The 15,856-nt window shown below is 39.2% G+C and overlaps 1 protein-coding gene across 1 annotated transcript in view; it reads left to right on the top strand.

Moving 5' to 3' along the window:
• LOC149204156 (serine carboxypeptidase-like 44) overlaps positions 1 to 15,856 on the top strand; it is a 101,996-nt gene that overhangs the window by 27,077 nt on the left and 59,063 nt on the right. The window contains exons 2-6 of the mRNA XM_089393221.1: positions 14,125 to 14,232; positions 14,574 to 14,666; positions 14,940 to 15,032; positions 15,202 to 15,287; positions 15,401 to 15,682. Of these exons, the coding sequence (XP_089249347.1) occupies positions 14,125 to 14,232; positions 14,574 to 14,666; positions 14,940 to 15,032; positions 15,202 to 15,287; positions 15,401 to 15,682 (662 nt within the window). The remainder of the gene's footprint in view (positions 1 to 14,124; positions 14,233 to 14,573; positions 14,667 to 14,939; positions 15,033 to 15,201; positions 15,288 to 15,400; positions 15,683 to 15,856) is intronic.

Here is a 15,856-nt window from a genome sequence, read left to right as displayed (position 1 = left end):
TCACATTTCCTAATTTTAGACTTAGGAACACATTAAAAATGATTAATTATTTTAATTAAACCATCTCTAGGTGGAATTTTCCCAAACGATTTCTAGGTCTTGGAGAATGCACGTGTCTTAGCCTCTTTGCAAAATCTCGAGGCTAGAGCACATCCGATGCTACAAGAATCAACACTCCCTCTTAGTGAGGAATGTGTTCTAGTGCTGCAACCCACTGAAGCATCACTCTGTTTCGGCACCATCTCCTGTTGTGCTGCTGATGTCTGGCTCTGCTGCCCATCAACTACTGCGCAACTCTAATTGCCACATCCGTGTTGCTGCTGGCCCTGCTGAGCTGCCAACACTGCATCTACACTACAACCTTCTCCAACTGCTGCTGCTGCAACTGCAACATCTGCAACGGAAAAGCATCCAAAACACTGAACCAACTGTGGTCAGTATGATGCATCTGTCACCCAAGTCCTGATTGCTGCTAGACGCTACTCTGTCACTAAAGCCTCTGCGCTACTGCTGACTTTGCTCTGTGCCAACTGCACTGCTGCCAACTTTGCTCTGCGCTGCTTAGTCTCTGACCACTACTAGCTACTGCATTTGTCACTTTGGCACCTCACTGCACCAACTGCCACTAATCCATCCTGCTGCTGCATGTCTTGGGCTCCCGTAGCAAGGCATTGATTCATGAGGTGGACCTCCTCAAGAATCCTGCCCATCCTGTAGCTCTCTGGGGCTACAACTCCAAATCACCCCACCTCACCCCTGGAGGTAGCTCGGTGATCATGGCAAACTCTTCCTCCAGTCTAGGGGATAGCTTGTCGATCTCTGTGGATGCAGCTTGCTAATCCTGCTTCTCGTCCTTGTCCTTCTTTCTGAGAGGACATTGAGTGCTATAGTGGCCAAGCTCACCACACCTGAAGCGCTTGATCTTGGAAATGTCCTTCCTCTTTCGTTGTTCTTGTTGCACCTTAGATGCGACGGCCATATCTTCTTCCTCCTTTACTTGCTTTGTCCCATTGCTATTGCTACCACCATTGATGGTGCTCTTCACCAGATCTTGCCTCATCTCCTCCTGCTGCAGATCAACCCACACACATTCCCAATTTGGTAGTTTCTCTCTGCCCAGGATACTCTAGATGAAAACTTGCCATTCTTTCGAAACGTTATTCAGAGCTAATCGTACAAACTCTGTAGGCTGTGGCGCTGTCCTTCTTGAAGCCAGTTGATCCTGGACATCCTGAAGCCTAGTAAGGAAGGGGTCTATACGCTCCCCTTTCTGCATCCTCGTGCATCTCAGCTTCTCCTCAAGATACATCTTTTGTTGCTCGGAAGATCCTTTGTACAACGTAGCTAGTGCTTCCCACATTTGTCGGGCAGTATCTTTGCCAGCTATGTGAGATACCACGTGATCTTGAACCCCATCGAGGATCAGCCTCTTTGCTTTTGCCATCTCCTTCTTGTACTTCTTAAGCGGATCTGCATCTGCGGGTACAACTACCACACTATCGATGTAAGTCTTGAGATCATGTTCATCTAGAAGGCAGGAAATTCTAGCCTTCCAGATCACATAGTTGGAGGCTCCGTCCAACCGATCTTGATCTCTCAACCCAGCTGATGCCATCTCTCTGAAAATGTCAAACTCCTCCTCTTCTCCTCTGTGCAACTGTTGCCCAGCGATTCGCACTCCCTTCTAGAGTGAGAAACTTTGCACACAACTATGGATGATCTGCTAGGAAAATTCGAACTTTTGTGCTAGAAGTCCCCTGAGGAAAGAATTCCCTCAGTGTGTGCTCTTCCTTCTTTCTGATGCTATTTTCATTAGCAAACTGCTGCAAAGTCTGCGTCCCGACTGAAGATCTGCTCTGCAAGGAAAACACTGTTGCTTCCTTCTGCTTCTAGTAAGCTTTGATCTGGAAATTCTAATTCCTCTGTCGACTCACTCAGAGAAATAAACATTTTCTAAAAACTCATTCCTCTTGGCCCAAGGAATGCGCTGCCTCTGGGGTTTCGAATTGCTGCCTATGCAGAAATTTGAACCTCCTTCTCCTTTTTTGCTACTAAGCTCTCCGGCTTACAATCTGTCCTCTGACACCATATGAAAATTCGGAAACCCCGAATCCTACTATAGCAATTGATAATATGTCTTCTATTTGTTAAATTAATTGAACAAATTATTTGCAGTTTTCTATGGCAAATATCGAAACATATACATTGCAAGCTTCACAAAAAGACTACGGAAACAAAATACTGCACAGGAAAGAAATAAACACACACAAGTACACAGTTGTTTTTGGACAAACGTCCTCGGAAAAAACTCAACTTGGGCAAACCGATGCAACAACTAAGGGTTTTATTATTATGCAGTGGTAATCTGAGTACAAATAATTAGATGCCCAAACTGGGAACCTGATACAGAAAATAAACTGGTAAAGCGGTAGTGAGAAATATTCTCACACTGTCACTGGCGATCCGACTCTGATCCAGGCTCTAGATGTCTAGCCCCACGCTGCCTCTGTGCAGTCTTTGCGTCACAGCTTCTAGGAGCTACATCACCCTTCCAGCTGATCGATTTGTTGGCTGGAACTCGACTCTCTGGCCCTCTGGTCTCACACCTCGGCTTTTGTCACTAGATATCTACTACTCCTAGCAAAATTACGGACTCCCTCTGAAGCACTGCGCTGCCTCTCTGAACCTCTCGTTGCCTTCTCTGCCTTGCACTCTCTAGAACTGGAAAAATTTCCTTCGATCTACTATCCTTGCCCCTCACTGCAAGAAGATCACTCGATCTCTCTTCGGCAACTCAGCGCTGCTACTCTTGAGAAATTTGATCTCTAGATCTCACTATCTTGGTGTGTTCTCCAAGTGCCCATCAAGCTCCTTCTTATAATCTCTCGTTGGAGCACCAACGACCAAGATTAAAACATAATTGATGGTTAAGATTAATAGGGAGTTGATCCTCGTTTTCTTCTAGATGATTCACACCATATTTAATTAATACCCTTTAATTAATCACATTTCTTAAGTTTAGACTCATGAACACATTAACAAATGATTAATTATTTTAATTAAACCATCTCTAGGTGGAATTTTCCCAAATGATTTCTGGGTCTTGGAGAATGCATGTGTCTTAGCCTCTCTACAAAATCTCGAGGCTAGAGCACATCCGATGCTACAAAAATCAACAATCTATAGAAGAAAAAGGGAGTGTTAAGCACTGTGTAAAGGCTACTTTGAATTGAAATTCAAGGGATGGTTTGTTCACAAATTGAGGAGTCAACTAGAGGTCAAGTTTGAAGCAATAGGGGCAACATAAGGGAATTCAATGGTAGCTTGATGTTCATCTTCCTTTGTGGTATGATCTCTTCAACTAATTGAGGTATGAGGCAGATTCTTGTGGTTGTTTAACTATTGAGCTATATACATATATCTTTGTATGTTGAAAATTGAAGTCTGATCTGTTAGTGTCAGTCTAGTTTCCCTGTCACCAGTGATCAAATGTGCTTCTACCAAGTCTGTCAGGAGTCTCAAAGTCAAATTTTACCATATCACTAGGTTTACATAGTAAAATTTGGTCACTTGGTTAGTTGGTCTAGGAATGATTTTAGTCTTTTGGGAAAGTCACACACACTGGTCACTTACCTCATTCAGATGAAGGTGTCTTAATAAAAATAAGGTTTCCATTTTATCAGTCATCATCATCATTCCATTCACTTTCAAGTTTTCATTAGGTCATTAGGGTTTCAAGGTCCATCATCATCATGTGTAAATCCAGCATTAAATAAAGCATGACAAGCTATTATTTGACATTAACTTGATGAGTTGTCACAAGTTCAACATGATTTCAGTTTCAAAGGATCCAAGAGAAGAAGTTTCAGTGTTCAAAAAGTGAAAATGCAGCTCAGGTTTCAGTCTCCAAGGTGACTCAGTCTTAAAGGTGAAAAATCAGTTTTGTAAAAGGTTTGTGGGGCCCATTTCTTTTCAAAAGGAAAACTAACTTGCCTATATAAACTCAAAAAGCCCCAAACTCACTTTATTTGCCTTTTATTCCCCTTTGTGCATTAGGCTCTCTCATCCATTGGCGAGAAAAACTCGGGTTTTTAGGCAAAATTAGCAAAAAATTCAAGGCGCTGCGCTTCCAGAGACTGCACTGCGCTTCTGAGGCCGGCGCTGCGCTTCTCGACATTGTGATGTGCTTATGCCAGAGCAGCTCAAAACCATCTAGAAACTCACCCAAATTGAAATTTCAAGCTTTCAAATTGTTTTCTTGCTAACCTAGACTCCTCTACAAGTAAGTACATCACCTTACTTACCTTTTTATTTAGCAAGATGGATTCAAGCTTAAGATTTTTTCATTTAGGGTTTTTAGTGAATTTTTCATGAAATGAGCTAGGGTTGATGATGGCTGGTCTAGTTTTCATATGTTAAACATGTAAAACTATCATTCTACACCTCTACACATGTTTAATATACATTATGAACCATTGAACCAACTGCAAATCACCAAATTACTTCACCAAAAATGAAACCCTAGCTCATTCCTAAGGAATTTGGACAATTTTCCTAGAAACTCTGTTTTTCATTTTTCACAAATACTCCTGTCCTTCATTCCACCTCATTTCATTTTCATAAGTTTCTCACAGTCCATATCCACCTCCTAGAAATTCCCTTGCCATTTTTTCCACTCCACCTACCCATCATTTCATTTTTCACTCATCCCTCATTGTTTTTTCTCATTTTCCTGCTGCTAGGGTTTCTGTCATCATGGAAGGAGATTCTTCACCAGAAAGGAAGAAACACCATAAGGGAGGCAAAATTCTCAGATATGAACCAGCCAACTGCAATGAGATCAATGCATCACCCTTTATCAAACAGTGCTTTGAAGATGTGAATTGTCTAGATTTTTGCAAAAGGGTGTGTGAAGTAGGTTTCCATGAATAGTTGACAGATTGGGTTGCTACTCATTTGAAAGGAGAAAGTGCCATTAGTGCTAGTGTTGAGTTCACATTTTCAGTGGCTTCTATTTCACTTGCTACAGGGATACCAAATCATGGTGAATATTGGTTTAAGGGGATGAACTTAGATCTTGTACATTACAGGTCCTTCTTGAAAACACCATACAGGGAGACTCATACACATATCATACCTTTTAGATACCTGTTGGAGAAGTATGCTCCATTGATGAAAGTTGTCATGAAATTCTTCACATGTGAAGGAAGGTTCTCTATAGACTATATGCCCATCACATCCGGCTTCTAATGCGCTTTATAGCTCAAAAACTTCTAAACATGTGCAACTATCTATGTACGAGCCTTCCAAGATGTCAGAGAAGGTAAAGGTGAAAAACAAAGAACACTATCCTAGTCTCTTTCATCATAGTTTGATCAAGACTATAGTGCTCCATCAACTTGCAGAGAAGAACATGACATGGGATTCTTTCTTGGAGGCAGCTTTGAAATGGCATGAATCCAATGTTTTAGTTTAGCATTCAAGCATGCCAACACAACAAATGGAGGTTGGGTCCTCAAGAAAATCAGTGGAGATTCCTAAAGCACCTAGACCTGAGGTGACTAGGATGTACAAAAGAGGAAAAAGGCTTGTGTTTACTTCTCATGGTGAGAAAGGGGCCAAGCCTTCTACATCAGCAAAATAGGGGTCACCAGTGCAAGATAAAGATTTGGTTGAGCATGAGTTTGAGTTAGTAGACTTAGAAGCAGAAAATGAGCCCTCAAACATGCAGCAGATTATCAAAGACAAAGACTCTCAGATCAAAGAACTCATGGACAACATGGCAAGGGCAAGGTTTGTCATCTCTTTCTTAGAACAAGAAAACAATCAGCTAAAGGCAAAGCAACTTATCATGGAAAAGGAGCAAGCTAAACTATTGCAGCAAGCAGGCAAGGGCAAAGCAGCCTTGGAGATCAATGAGCCTGAAGGAACTCAAGGACAAGGTAAGAAAAAGAGGCCAAGAACCAAAGGGCTTAAGAAGGCATTGAAAGAGGAGAAAAAACACATCCTACTGGATGAGGAAATAGAGTTAGAAGACAAAATTGCCTTAGAGGTCAATGAAGATAGGGAGTATTGGTTAGACAAGGTAAATGACCACTTGGAGAAGCTTTTGGACAAGGCCAATAGAGACAACCAGCTACTAAGGCATATGGCACATCACTACCAGGCCAAGAATATGATTTGCAATGTCAAGGTCAAACAGCTGGAAAACAAGCTCAAAGAAGCCCTAAAGGACCAAAATGAGAAGGGTAACTTGGAGATGCTTGCTGAAGCATCCATGAGGGCTTAACATACTTCATTTTACAGCTCATGACCAATTTTGAAGAAATTCTGAACATTTTTGGTTTTTTGGATATTTTGGTGCCTTATGCAGAAATTTGGCCAGTCATAGAAGTGCATTGCGCTTTTTCCTTAGGCACTCAAATAAAAAATGGCTTGCATTTTTGGAAAGCCCTTGGCATCCTCTCAAAACCCATTTCTTCAGATTTTCCAGAGAGGGCCTAAATTTTGAGAAAAAAGGGAAAAAGTGGTCAAAAATCAGCTTTCTGGACCTCTTTTTGACAGGCGTTGCGCTTCTGGAGTGACCTTGGGAGATTGAATTTTTGAAGGCCTTCCCATGGGTCATTTTAAAAAATTCAAGGTGTTCTAGAAACTAGACTTGAAAAGCTAGTTGACCGTTCTTTCAGATCTTCATTTGGACCTCAGGAAGACACCTTAAAGTGGGCTCAAAGTCGGTGCTACGCTTCTACAATTTCCTGTGTTTTTTATTTAAAATTTCACTATGTAAATTTCCTAGTTTTCAGTTTGACTTGGTCAAAGTCAAAACTCTTGATGTAATTGAACTTGTTTCGAGGTTAGATGATGTAAGCATGAATAAATGCACATGATAGGTTGTTTTTGATGTTTAATAGGCCTCATTAAGGAAGCAAAATCCAAAACAAAGTCTCCAAGAAGTGTTTGTGTTTAACCTTCTCACTCTCACCTGTTGGTTGAGAGAATCTTGGAATCAGTTCCACCACCTAGGAATTCAACTCCTGAAGGTGGGGAAGTGGTCTAATGGATTCTATATGTATCATTTCTCTTTCAGAGAGAGGGGTTGGACTTTTGTGGAGGAGGCTTGTATGTTATGATCTTTTCAGCTAATACAGGAGCAGTTGCAGCTATTTTTCAGGAACTCTAGTTCTATGAGTCTATGGTGTTTGTTTACTCTTTCTATCAGTTTCTAATGGATAAATCATCTTTCTTCACATGCTTTGTCTTCTTTCTATGAATTACCTTGCAGTTATATAGACAAGATTCTTGATTTCAAGCTCTGTTTATGTGGAGTTCATAGTTGTGTTTATTTCTTCTAAAGCTAATGAATTCATACTTACATATGCTCATTAGTCTCTTCAAAACTTTCTAATCTATACTACATTGACAACATTTCAAGTATACCATAGCCTACTGATACCTAGCTCCTTTCTATACTTGTCTCTGCATTCCTAAAGCCTAGACCTAATCACTTGCTCTAAACCCTAGTCCAACAAACCTTAAAATCTCAAATTCACAAATACACAAACAAACTTGCATATCTAGCCTAAAAACTTTGTTCTTTAAAGCTATTCATTGATAAAAACTTTGAGAGATCCCTCTCTGGCTCAGTAGGGCTAGCTACTGAGTTGAAAGTGGTTCGAGGTTACCTCTTTCGATCTCCTCCTCAGCCTAGGAAATTGTAGAGGATAACATGATTTACAACAACATTTGAAAGAAGTCCTGAAGGTTGTGAGCAGTTTGTTGATGGAACATTATTGCATACAAATTTTGATCTGGGTATATATCATCAGAGACAACAGTAAGCGTTTATTTGTATATCATTGTAAGTGGGTCATTGTCCCTGGTACGAGAACCCACATTTTATTCTTCTATATTTTAATTTAGGGTGGCAGTGTGGTGCAAGGCAGAGATTGAAGTCTCCTTTAGGTTAGAGCCTGAGAACACTTTAGGGTGGTAGGGTGGTGCTAGGGCAAATTGGAGCTTGCGGGGTGTTGGAGCATCCTTTCAGTCAGAGTTGATAAAATGAAGGTGTTGGAGCATCCTTCCAATTAGAGTTGGTAAAACCAGGGTGTTGGAGCATCATTTCAGGAGTTGGAGCTTCCTGGTTAAACGTACGCTTTTCTAATAGAGTACTAGGAAGTTGGAGCTTCCCTTCAGTTGGAGCTGATAAATTATTATACTCATCAATTATATTAGAAATCTTTTGGTGGTTTTTCTCCCGGAAGGGTTTCCACCTAAAATTTCTTATGTATTGTTCATGTGATTTGATGTTGATTTATGTTTTGATCTGATGCTAATTATATTTAATTCTCTGAAGTTTAAAATTAACTAATTGAAGTGAAACATTGATTCTCCCCCCTCTTAGCATTTCCAACGCAAAAGAGGACACTCATGATCCTCATGATGCAAATCTAAGTCATGCTTCTCCTCGTGATCATGCAAGTCAGAGTGCTCCTCATGCGTCTCCTTGCCAACCAAGGACCCTTCAACCATTTCTTCAATTTGCTGACCTGAACTGTTTGCCTTTTCTTTCTCTCCTTCAATTTTTGTAGCCCCATCTGTTTCTTTGTCCTTTTTAACTCCACACGTGATTTGGTGTCCAAGCTTATTGACATGTGAAACTGATATGTTTTCTTCTCATTTGACTCTTGCTCTTTTTTGGAAGTTCTTGAGATTGATTTTGCTTTGGATCCTCATCTTTTCTAGATTTGGACCCTCCAAAAATTCTCGTCATCAGATTTCTTCTGACGAGATGATCAACACTAAGGGCTGCACGCTGCCCCAATGACTCATCCAACTTCTGTTGGCCTTTGGCTGATTCATTGCAGATCTTGGACGGATCATCCATGAGCCAAAAAATTTGCAAATTTTCAAATTCTTATGTTAACAACCATAAAAAAGCCCTCCCAAAATTGCTTTCTACAGAATTTCAAATCGTCTAGATATAACAGATCAAGTTTGCAGCAATATAGTAATTGATCTCTAAATAAAACAAACCACACTAGTTATGATTACAACATACAAATCCACATCAATAAGATGTCATTGCAAACAAGCAGAGGGTTTGAGATACCACTGTAAGGTTCTTGGTTCTCTACGATTGGAATTTGTATAGGTTGTGTTCTTTTGGGTTTATGCATGTAAGATTCTACATACAATTGCAACAATGTGCTAACAAAAAAATTCAGATAGGCAAGATCATTAATTATTGTACATGTCTGTCTTAGTTCCTGATGATATGAGGGTTTCCCCTGAAGTTGTACATCGAATCTAGTTGAAACACATTCTGTCAACCTGTTTCATACTTTCCTTTGGTTGCTTTTTGCCACGAACACCTGTAGCTGCTACGCTGCTATATGATTGTTGCAATTCACAGTCGCTTCCCCCGCTTGAATTATGATCTATTGACCTCGGTTTTTGTCAAAACCGATTTCCTCGAACGCTTGCTGATGTTGACGTGAGTGCCGACCACTGTATGTATGTTCTTATAGTCCTATCCACATTGTGATCACGTCTCTTGCACATTTGATAGCCACACTTGACAAATTAATCTCAATGCGCCAATACTACCCACTACACCACAGTAAAGTCACATACCATTATATCTGCTCCTCTCTTTCGCTTTAGTTAGCCTGATATAACAATGAACTTTCCACATCTCGCGTAGGGACCCCTGATGCTATTCAAATATGTTTTATGTCAATCACTTGACCCTGTCTGTCACTTTTGCGAACTCCCCACAACTCCACACAACTCCACTAAATATGTGACTTAGATCGACATGCAAATTGTGGTCTCCAGGTACCCAATCATCTCCCTGCCAACTTGGTCAATGAAATCGTCGTCCACCTGGCCGCCCAAGTAGTTACCTGTTGTGCCACAAGTTCCTCCCGTAAAGCACTCTTCGCAGGAGCTGGGTTTGCCTTCCCTGTGCACACGCTTCACCAGGTCGGAGATACCATCAATAACTCCTAGACAGACTAGATTGGAGCCTTGAGCACACACTGGTTAGTAGTCTTAGATTTCCCACGATCACTTAATTGCACTATATAAAGCATAATCAATCTTCAATCATATGCCTGTGTCAAAAGGAATCTCACAATTGTAACCAATGGAATCATTCCTTGTCAAATCTTACATTATATTAAATAAGAAAAGACCAGATCAGATTAGAAAAGGTATTGCGCACATCACACTTGTATTGCATAAGATCGACCCATAAAAAAAAATGCCTGTAATAAGAACAAATAATATGCTTCCATACACCATATCAAATTGGGGACCATGGACCACTATTAGATGATAGTTGCACTTGGATTAGTCTAATTTTCACCAGATAAATACCTTTGTGCATCAAATCAAAACATATGCGAATTGGACCAACAACAGTGCTAGGACAAACTCACATGCACCTTAATAGATTAACATTCATTTCATTGGTCTATAGATATGCACTAGATAGGAGCACCACAAACTCACACATTCATTGGATTTGAGATACAAACGTGCCTTCATCAAATTGATTGCATATATCATCACTCTATCCTAGGCAAATAACTATCTGAGCCAAAACATAATGTAAGCTTGGGATAATACTTATATGCGATCACCATCATGTTACCTGGGTGAGATAAAAAAAAGGGAAAACTTCTCAGTTCACCATAATCAATCTTGCATCAGATCAGACTTAGATTACAACCACATTTGCGATTACACCATCATAAGCAACCACAAATCCAAGCATCAATGAGATTATCCTTTAAACCCTCAGGGTGGCAGGAAAACCAGCTCTCATACCACTGTTATATTCCTTTCCGAATATTTGGCTAAAATCCTCCACAATTTGTTCCAAATTATCAGCACAAATAAAATTGCATATGTAAAAGAAACCCAAAATGCTGTAACTTAGAGTAAGTACGAGACATGCAACAAAACTCAACTTTATTTTATTAATTGGAGGATGATTACATGTCAATACAAAATAGCTAGAAAATAGTTGAGATGAAGCCCAAATTGGAGATCTGGGTGATCCCCACTTCCAATCCACAGATGATTTGCTCTAAATCTACTCACCAACTGACGCTGATGAAGCTCTATGAAATTTTTGAATGAAATCTCCACAGTAGTGAGTTGGGGTTTCATCCAACACACTAAGAATCCCAAGGGTTTTCATCCTTGGGCTCTTCGAACCTGAAAACCAAGTTCTCAAAGTCTCTCCAAGAAAAAGTATTCAAAACCAAGATATCGCAAATGACTTGCATTCCCCTCTTTTAAAGATTTGATGGATCTCTCTCCAACCTTCTAGAAGCACTTTTATTTTATTATTTTATTTTCATTCTAGAAGCTCCTCCCTTTTATTTTATCTAAGTGACTCTTTTAGTTTATTTTATTTAAGTCACTTTTAATCTCAAAGAATAATTAATCTGCCTCTACAATCTCTTCGACCACTTAAAGTCAATTTTCATCATCCCACCTTGTAGATCTTTTCATTCTGGTTCCAACGAGCTATTACACTAAGGTGTTTCTCCAAATGACACCTTTAGCATATTAAATTAAAATATGCTTGATAATAACCTTGTTTTATGGGAGTTGTCAGAATGCAACGGAACCAAGAACGAACGGTGCAGAACTGAACCTGATGATGAAATATAGCAAGCGAAGCTTGTCGGACCCCATAAAACTCTTCCAAAACCTTTGGGGGGCCCACTAGTGACGTAATATCGCTTCCATGACCTAGCTATCACCAACTCGGGAAGTCCATCCTAACTACATCATAGGGGAAACCAAGAATGGGGATATTACAAATATACTGTGGAAACCCTAGTGTGGGGAAAACCATCAAATGTTGGGCTTCTTATTTAGCTTCAGGAGAAATATTTTATAGAACAGACTTACAAGAATTTGCTCTAGCGAATACACAACAAAAGATCCTCTCTCTCACTCAGCCCTTGCACGGCCCACACGTGTGACCCAACAGAAGAACTTCTGCACGCAAGAAAAGCTCAGCTTCATGACCCATCAGAAAACTCTGCCTACTCACTCAAGATAACTTGGCCCACATGTGCCAAGGTAACTCAGCCTCTTTGCTAATATTGCTTGCCCTGATCTCACTCTAGCTATCTTGATCTAGTCTCTTTTCTCTCTTGCTGCGAAATACTGAGCTTCATTGAATCCCAACTCATGCCAATAAATTGTGTTTCTCCTTTGGCTCAAACCCCCTATTAAAAAGATCAAACCCTAATCTCAAGTGAAATCCCTAATCTCAACGGTTGAGATTAGATCTCACTTTACTGAGATCAATGGTCACAACTTAATCTGTCGTTGACTTCTTTCTCTTTTACACAATGGTACCCAACAATTAAATTAAACTGCCGTCTAAAGTCCTGACTTAGGAAATTCATTAATTAATCGCTGTAGGAGATAATTAAGGTGACTTGCTGCATGTCATGACACCTAATCCATGCAAAATCACCTTCCAAGCTACAATCTCAACATCACCTTCCAAGCTACAATCTCAACATTAAGCGGTTATTTGGCCCTCCTAATGACATTAGAATTTGGCCTCCCTTCAGAAGTAATTCGGCCCACCTAAAGGATGTGTCCTAGCCTATAGAATTCAGCCCACCTAAAGGATGCGTCCTGGCTTGTAGATTTCGGTCCCTTCTTGGTGATGCAAGTTGCTGCAAATTTTTATCTCTAGACTTCTGGAAACTGTTGCTATATGATCCTCCTTTCTATGTTAAGTGCCAATGGAGAACCTGAAATGATTCTCCCTTCAGACTAGCTAGGGTGGATGTTTCACCACCGAAACTAATCACCACCAACTAGGGTGGATAGTTCCACCACTGAAACTGGGCTCTACACAAGGCTTTTCTCTTCACACAGTAAGCTACTCGAGCTCCATGTTCAATTCTCAAATCTTCAACTCATATTTTTCCTTGAGCTTCCTTCTTCTTTTATATATCCATTTTCTCCTCTTGGAATACCATGGGTGGCTGGAACTACCACGGGTCACTTTATTTTTACCATACTCCTATTTACTTATTAAAATGCTACCTTTTAATTATAATGTCATCGAACAATTAAACCAGCTGATCCCTTTTTTCTGACTATAGCCAATGGGAATCAGGCTAGGCTACTAAGTGAATCCCTTCTGCTATCATGGTTTGGAAAGGGACATTACATAGTGCTTTCACTGACCTGGTTGACCTCTTGTGGCTAACTATACCCCTTTTTACTCTAAGACAAAAGCAATACTTCTTCAAAGATGTATTTTTTCTTTTGGTGGTTTAACCATCCTACATGGGATGCGTTGTGAGCTTCCTCCATGATTATTTTCTCAATTCCAAGGACCAAGGCATATCTACAATTGAGCGAGATTGCCAACTTGACTCATTCTATTGCAGACTCCAGAGCCAGATTATGACACTTCTATTTGTGCAATCATTTTAGAAGTGGGGAGTAAAAATATCTGAAAAATCATGTGATATCAGTTGTTTCTTCAGGGACAGAGGTGGAGAATGGGGTTGAGAATCCTCCCATCTACATTTACTCCAATACAAGATGGATTTTAGCTTCCAAGATATGCATTTTTTGTTAAGATAATCTGACAATTCACGTTTGCTGGGATGCTATATGTTTACCATTAGATTGAGAAATTTCTCTTTTTGTATTGGTTTTGCTTCTTGGCAGTAGTCTAAGGGTTTAGTACTTTGCTGTAATGGGAAAAATTTGAAAAACAGAATATGTGGTCGATGTTAAAGTGATCTTGAATGAAAATGGTGTATTTGATAAGGTCAAACTGCTTTCTGTTCAAGTTACGTTTGTGATTGTTAGATAATAAAATATCTTCTAGTGAAGTTTTTCATTAGTTCTACTTGATCTTTACTTTCCTTGGACATATTCTAAGTACTTAAAATTCTGATATATATATATATATATATATATGCACTCGATTGAAAGAAAATAATTAGCACAATTGAATGTAGAAAGCCTCGAGTGTCATGCATTAATAATTTAATTCTTACGCTATTTTGTGTTACAATGCATGAAATGATTTTATGTGCACTAAAACATTTACCAATATAGGCCCAGGATGTTCATCAATTGGAGGGGGTGCTTTTATGGAGCTTGGTCCCTTTTATCCAAGAGGAGATGGCAGAGGACTTATCAGAAATTCCCAATCTTGGAACAAAGGTTTTATTACCTATTTCCTTGTTCAAAGTTTGAATTGAATACATATCAGGAACTAAATATAGAAATGTAATGAATCAATGTCATCTCTGGTACTTTTGTAATCCATGATTGCACATTTATCTTTATGAACCAAATATTATACTTGATTTCTGTTCAAGTGTTATTTGCTTGCATTATTCCTTTTACTTTACCATGAATATGCTGATTCTTTATTTTATTACGCAATGTTCAAACAACACTGATTTGGGACTGATGCTATGGTGATCTTTGGAATACAATCTTCTGCGAGGGCATTCATTCATTTTACTAAACATATATGTGACATGACACCATTTATACAGTATCAAACCTCCTTTTTGTGGAATCTCCTGCTGGAGTTGGATGGTCATATTCAAATACTAGCTCAGACTACACATGTGATGACGCTTCAACAGGTAAGAAATTCTTTTTCTCTTCATTTTAACGTATCTTTTCATGAGTTAAAGGAGATAAGTTTTGTTGAAATTACATATATCCTATTTGCAGTAAGAGATGGAAGTTAATATGGATGGTGACGAGATAGGGAATTTGTATCTGATGGATCATGGATTTGATTGAAAATCATTAATATAACATTATTTTAGGTTGTTTGTCATGTATTATGTTCTTGTGGGAATGTTCAACTTTTCATTTTGCATCTGTTTTTGTTTAATACTTGGTGGATACAGCTGCGGATATGCAGGTATTTCTTTTCAAGTGGTTTGAAAAGTTCCCTGAATATAGATCGAGAGACTTTTTCCTGACTGGAGAAAGCTATGCAGGTTAGGCTCATCCTTTAAATTTTGAAACGCCTCTGCAAATTTGGCATCATGCGAATGTCTTGGTTACTGAAGATTTAACTCCTGTATAAAATGATTCAAGTGTTCTCTGTTACTTAACTTGAATGCAGTATTATTAGTAGATACCTAATAAGGTTTAATTGTCAATCAGGGCATTATATACCACAATTGGCAGATCTTTTGCTTGATTACAATGAAAAGGCTAGAGGTTTTAAGTTCAACATCAAGGGAATTGCGGTAAGTGGAAATTTTAATCCAATGAGCCTCCTAATCATAAATTTCATCAATATTGTCTGATTCAAATTTTCATTTACATATCTGAGGTTTATTCCAATTGAGTTCACTTACAGATTGGAAACCCGCTCCTTAAGCTTGATGTGAACCAAGCAGCAGGCTGGAAATATTTGTGGTCACATGGACTAATTTCTGATGAGACCAATAAGGCCATCACAAATTATTGTAGCTTCAACGTTTCTGCTATGTATGATGTTACCAACAGTACAGATATTGAGTGTATCGTAGCAATGAATCAAGGAAGTGAAGAGGTTGGGGACTATGTCAATTCGTATGATGTGATAATTGATATTTGTTATCCATCCCTTGTTGAGCAGGAGCTTCTGTTAAGAAAAACGGTAAAGTTTTTATTCCATTTTAATGGTCATATTACATTTCTTTTCATTCTATCTATGCTGTGTGCACACTGCAAACATGTGGGTTTTTAAGTCATTTTTATTATAAGGTGCCCAAGTAATTAATGCATATTTCATTTGCATCAAAAATATGACTAGTGCTTTGTGGCATATGTT

This window comes from Pinus tabuliformis, chromosome 1_2, assembly GCF_031772625.1.
Source record: "Pinus tabuliformis cultivar Carrire ecotype Pingquan chromosome 1_2, CPIR1, whole genome shotgun sequence".
Lineage (NCBI taxonomy): Eukaryota > Viridiplantae > Streptophyta > Pinopsida > Pinales > Pinaceae > Pinus > Pinus tabuliformis.
The sequence above is the reverse complement of the archived record's forward strand: the minus strand, read 5'-3'. Positions and strand labels throughout refer to the sequence as shown.